At 43.4% G+C, this 6,000-nt stretch overlaps 1 protein-coding gene across 1 annotated transcript in view; it reads left to right on the top strand.

Annotated features, from left to right (window-relative positions):
* The first annotated feature begins 639 nt into the window (after positions 1 to 639).
* Positions 640 to 6,000, top strand: part of HECTD2 (HECT domain E3 ubiquitin protein ligase 2) — a 46,923-nt gene continuing 41,562 nt past the window's right edge. The window contains exon 1 of the mRNA XM_070945236.1: positions 640 to 1,026. Within this exon, the coding sequence (XP_070801337.1) occupies positions 748 to 1,026 (279 nt within the window). The 5' untranslated portion in view covers positions 640 to 747. The remainder of the gene's footprint in view (positions 1,027 to 6,000) is intronic.

Here is a 6,000-nt window from a genome sequence, read left to right as displayed (position 1 = left end):
CCCTCAACTCTTTGCCTCCCAGGAACAAAACATGGCGGGTTGGGTTTTCGAAGCCTGCTGAAGCGGGAAAGGGTGGGGAAGTGCGGACTGAAGGAGGTCGCGGGCGAGGCAGGCGAGAGGAACCGCCGCAGTCTGGCAATTCGACTGACGGGTCTTCCTCCCTCACCGCCCGGTGGGGAAGCAATGAGGGAGATACTGCCACGTCTCGCCTCTCCCTTCACTGTTTGGACCAGCGCGGGGCTGCTTGGACCAACGCGCTAAAAAAAAAACAAAAAAAAAACCCACCCCGCCACGGCCGCCTCCGCTCCGCTCAGGGCAGGGAGCGCTTAGTCAGGCCCTCTTCAGACTGCGGAGGAGAGAGAGAGAGAGAGAGAGAGCGAGCGCGCGCGCGAGCATCTCCGCGGCGGTTGGGACGGAGCGGGGAGGTTTTGGCGGGACGGGGAAGAAGCGGCACGCGCAAGATTGGAGTTCTTTTTTTTTTTTTTTTTTTTTTGGCGGGAGGTTGGAGGGGGGGGAAAAGAAGGATAAGATAAGGGCGGGGGCGTTAAAGCCCCGCTCCAGTGGCCGCCGCCTCCGGGCGAGCGCGGAAGGTTGCCTGAGGTAACCGCGGGAGAGGGAGGCGGAGGCGAGCTGGGCAGAACGGAGCCGGAGCGAGAAGAGGATGGCAGGCAGCCCCAGAGCCGGCTGACAGGAAGGGAGGAGAGAGAGAGAGAGCGAGAAGGAAAGAAACCAGGAGTGGAGGGAGCCATGGCGCTGCCCAACCGGCCGCCCGCCTCCAACGCCGCTGCCGCCGCAGCTTCGGATCTCTTGCCTGCGGTCGGCGACAAACGCCTCATGCTGGGTTGCGACGTAAAATTGGAAAGCGTGGATCCCCCACCGGCGGAGGCGATGGGATCCCAACCGCCGGAAGAAGGGGTGGCAGCTGCGGAGGAGGAGGAGGAGGAAAAGGAGAAAGAAAGGAAATTCGGAGTGGGAGAAGGCGAGGAACTGGTTCCTCACCTGCTTGAACCGAGGTCGGCTTCTGGGGTAAGGATCGGCCCCTGCTCCAGAAAGGAACCGGAGTAGGAGGCTTCCCTCTTTCGGAGATGCCGCCTTGTCCCAAGGGGACTGCATGCATAAATACATTATTAGATTTTTGGGGTGGGTTGGGGGGGTTTACCGTGTTTAAGGGCAGTTGGGGTTTTGGGGATTGAAGCTAAAAATGTGTTTATTAAACCTTACCATGAATCGAGTATGATAACATATTCACCCATAAAGTGGCTATAATACGGGGAGGAAAATGGGTTTTTTTTTCCTGACAAGTGGATGGGGCCAAGTTGGGTCTTTTGCTTGGCAGAGAGTTCGGTCCTTCCTTAGATTTAGATCTCCTGGTTTTGCCTTCTTTTCCAGTCCCTTCAGCTGTCATTAGAAACTAAGTATTCCATCTAAGCAGAGAGAGCAAAGCAAACTCTTTTTTTTTTTTTTAATTGTGGATTAGGCTAGCTTGAGTACCTCTTTTATGATATTTATGTGGATTTTTTTTAATTCATTCTTTTTTTTTTCTCCCATGGATAAATATCAAGGAAAAGTTATCTAGAAGGGTTGGAGTGAGAAGTAAGTTGCAGGAACAACTTCAAAAATCCAGTTATCATCAAAACTGCTAAACAAGTCTTGGATATTAAATAGGCACCCGTTTAGTCCTGATGATTCCCATCACTTCTCCAACAAACAAATGTAACCCGATTCCACAAGTTTATCTAAATTAGCTTATAGTACCAAACATAGAAGACTGCTATAAAACAAATATTTTTATAAATAACTTATAATTTATGTCTTCTTTTGCAACCTGATGTCTTCCAGATTTGTGAGTTCAACTGCAAGTCACCATGGAGAGTACCAGGCTAGTGATAGGTCCCTAATATTATGGTGTTAAGGATCAGTTTATAATATTCCACACTGATTCCTTCAAAATTAATCTAGACCATTAACAAATCAGTGTCCTTTATGAACTTGCTTTTTGTTGTTTTAATGCAGATCGCAGAAGGTTATGCAAGAATAGGAAACTAGCTTCTGGAACTACTGTGTGTTGCATCATGTATTAGTCTGATAGTATATTTGTTTACTTCCCATGGGAATATGCATGCCGGTCATGAAAAACAGCAGGGGAATTATTACTGCTCTAAAAAAAAGTTGAACATGGGCTGTTATTTTCCACCATAGTCACTTGTTCTGATTTCTAGCCCCCTCCCCCTCTTCTCAATAAACTCATGTACTAGAACTAGATTAAGGGTCATTTAGAGACAAAACAATTCATTGACGATATGAGGAATAACAGTACCAAAGTACTGTTACATTTGAAACTATAGAAAACAATTCCCATTTGTGATTTTTTTCCCGGAATTACTAGGATAAAAGCAAAGAATACAAATCAGCAAAGAATACAAATTTAAAAATACCTGGATTTTTAAAAATAATTTTTCCAAGTCAACCAGTTTCTTGCCCAACTATCTCCTTTCTTACAAAAGCTGCCTAGTTACAGCTACAGCCAAAAAAAGCCTTGGTGGCGCAGCAGACTAAAGTGCTGTTAAGTATCACCAGCTGCCTGCAATTACTGCAAGTTCAAATCTCACCAGGCTCAAGGTTGACTCAGCCTTCCATCCTTTCGAGGTAAGTCAAATGAGGATCCCGATTGTGGGGGCAATAAGCTGACTTTGTATAAAAAAGAACACCGCTGGGGGGAAGGGGCAAAAGCCCTACTAAGCAGGTATATACAAAAGTATGAAGGCTATTGCTTAACACATTGTAAGCCGCCCTGAGTCTCTGGAGGAGGGCGGCATATAAATTGAACCAATAAATAAATAAATTAAAAAAAGAAATTGGATGGATGCATTGTTAATTCCTGCCTATTTCCACTTCCATCTAATTTATTCTGAGAAGAAATAGGAAATATTCAAAGTATCAGTGAGGCAACTGCTCAGCAGTACCTCAGAATAATAACTGATGCTCACTGAGGCTTGGATTTAGAAGTGCATTTTTCCTGCTTACAGGATTTTCAGTTGTATTTTTGCTTGGAAAATATCAATAAGCCATTGTAGTCTTATTTTGAAAAGGAATAGAGTTCCAGGTTACTGAATACATAGGCTTCAAAAACCTACATTTAGGGCACAAAAAAAGAAAAGCAAGTAACAAAGGGTCAATGATGTACAAGGAATATTGTTACAGATGGAAGGAAGAAAGGTACTTGCTGTTACTTTTTTTAAAAGACTGCATAAGCATCTCCACAGTGGAAAAAACACTTATACTATAGTGGGGAAACACATTCATCCTATATCCAATGTTAAATGATTAAAAAATACTTAAGATAAAATTATCTGAAGTAGAGATCTTCACTAACAGTGTCATAGTCACTCATATTCAATTGATTGCGCTGAATATTACAGACAGCATAATGGAAAAAACTTTCAATTATCAGTAGCTTAATATGTGCTATATTACTAAGAACAAGTAGTTTCTTTATAACAGATGGAAGGTAGAAAGGCATTTTGAACATGGCAACCACTGTATAATGTATTTGCAAACTGTATTTGCCAGTCCAACTAGCACAGAAATAAAAGAAAAGAAACTCTATATTTTAATAGCTGTATTAGTTCATGTGTGAGGTTCAATATTTAAAATAACTATCTTCCTTTTTTCTGGATTTGTTTGTGAACTGCTTTTTACTTTAAGCCTTTCTCCCAGAAAAATACTCAGTTTGCTGTCTGGAAAGGCAGCAGAGAAGGAGAATCACTAGTTATTATTTCATCAAATACTGAACATCCTCAGATGAACTAGTATTTCTAACTAACGCTGAATCAATTATACTGTGTTTAGAAAATTCCTGAATTTAAAAATGTAGACAAAAGTATAGATTTTCTGATTTCTGTCTTTTTCTTTTCTTTTTATTTTATATTACTTTTTATTAGGCTTATCTTTCTTGTTAAAACTTTTAATTACATTAAAGTATAATTCAAGTTAAGATAATACGGTTGACTTATAACTAATTCAGTGACAAAGTTAGATGCACCATTCCAAATTCCAGTATAAAAATCAAATATCAGAGACTATTACCGTGTTTCCCCAAAAATAAGACCAGGTCTTATTTTCTTTTAGGCTTGAAAATAAGCACCTGGGCTTATTTTCAGGGAGGTCTTTTTTTTTTTTTTTTTTTTGAGGTGCAGGAGGCCGCAAGCAGGGTCACCTCATGGCTGCTGGGCCCCTTAACTGCGGCCCACGGATCAGAGCCGGGAGTTCTGTCTCTCTGGGTGCCTGGAGATATTTCCAGCGCACTCTTGCTAGCCCCAGCGAGGTTTGATGTATTGGCGCAGCCGCGTGTGGTAGGATGCCAGCTGTGCCAGTATGATGAAGCTCGTGGCGATGCTGCCGTTCGTGCATGCAATGGCAAAACAAGCTGTGCCGAGTCCTGCTCCAAGAGGCTGCAGCGATGCAACAAGTCTCACAAAGACTCATTTCTGACGGAGTTTGGGGGAGAGAAAGAAAGACTTCTACTGCTTCTGCTGCTTTCGTTGTGTGCAGCCAAAAGTTCGCAAAAGGCAGGAAGGTGAAATGCCAAACTCAACCCATACTCTCATTTCGTGTATGGGCTACATGAGCGGGGCGGGGCTGGGGAGGCCATCAGAGGAGCCCCACACGACCCCCGCCTGCTTTGCCTTTGTAAGGGCGGTGGGTGCTAGAAGGGCGCTGTCCCAAAGCATCCCTGCCATTTGGTTTGGGGCGGATGATGCCCAGCAGGCCCAGGTGCGGTGGGCGGGCAGGTGGGTGGGTGGAGTGCAAAAGAGAAACAGCGCAGAGGAAATCCTTTCAAACTGTGGTCGCCACCTGCTCCATAGCCACAAGGTGACTTGTGAACAGAGAGGCCCTCAGCTGCACAGTTGCCTGGCGCCGTGGACAGGACTGGGGCTAGCAAGAGTGCCTTGATAGTACAGTGGTATACGCACCCTGTTATTAACACAGCTGCCTGCAATTTCTGCTGGTTCGAATCTCTTCAAGGCTCAAGGTTGACTCAGCCTTCCATCCTTTCTAAGGTAGGTGAAATGAGGACCCAGTTTGTGGGGGCAATAAGCTGACTTTGTATAAAATATACAAAAGTATGAAGGCTATTGCTTAACGCATTGTAAGCTGCCCTGAGTCTCCGGACAAGGGCGGCATATAAATCAAATTAAAAAAAAAGAGTGTGCTGGAAATATCTCCAGGCACCCGGAGAGACAGAACTCCTGGCCCTCGCTGGATCAGCTGATCTGCAGTTAAGGGACCCAGCAGCCATGATGTGACTGGGGAAGGGAAGGGCTGCTCCTATGCTGGCCACGCCCACCCCCTTCACTAGGGCTTATTTTTGGGGTACGGTGTATATTAGTCCCCCCAAAAAATTGGACTAGGTCTTAATTTTTGAATAGGTCGTATTTTCGGGGAAACATGGTAGAAACTAATAAACCTAAAATACATGTAAAAAAGAACGTTCTTTGAATGTTGTCAATGTAAAATTCTAAAGACCAGCTTTGAAAAGACATCAAGACCAGTTCATGTGAGACATTTGTTACACTATATTATGTATTTTTCCTTATTCTTTTTATAGTCACTATTGATATAGTTGAAAGATGCAGAATTACATATATGGTATTTCATTTACAGTATTAATATCATGGGGTTTCAACAATTTCAGATAGATGCTCATCACCACACAAGCATGTTTGTTCATTAACATTATGAAGAATCAGCCAGTTCTGTTTTCACTAAGAAAACCAGATTATTTCATTTAAAGAATCTTAATTTTGAAGGGAAATGTACTTATTGGGGAGGAAAGGTAATAAATTAGCAAACAGAAATTGCTTCTTTTTCTCTTCACTACAGCAGAGAAATGGCTACATGACTTTTGATAGGAATGCAATTAATAGTTTTGGCAGGGTTGTTCTAGTTAAATAGTATGGCAGAATGCACCTAGTAGAGGTGATGACAAGAATAAGGCCA

This window comes from Pituophis catenifer, unplaced genomic scaffold (genome assembly GCF_029215685.1).
Source record: "Pituophis catenifer annectens isolate HBS135680 unplaced genomic scaffold, rPitCat1.0.hap2 SCAF_6, whole genome shotgun sequence".
Taxonomy (NCBI): domain Eukaryota; kingdom Metazoa; phylum Chordata; class Lepidosauria; order Squamata; family Colubridae; genus Pituophis; species Pituophis catenifer.
The sequence above is the reverse complement of the archived record's forward strand: the minus strand, read 5'-3'. Positions and strand labels throughout refer to the sequence as shown.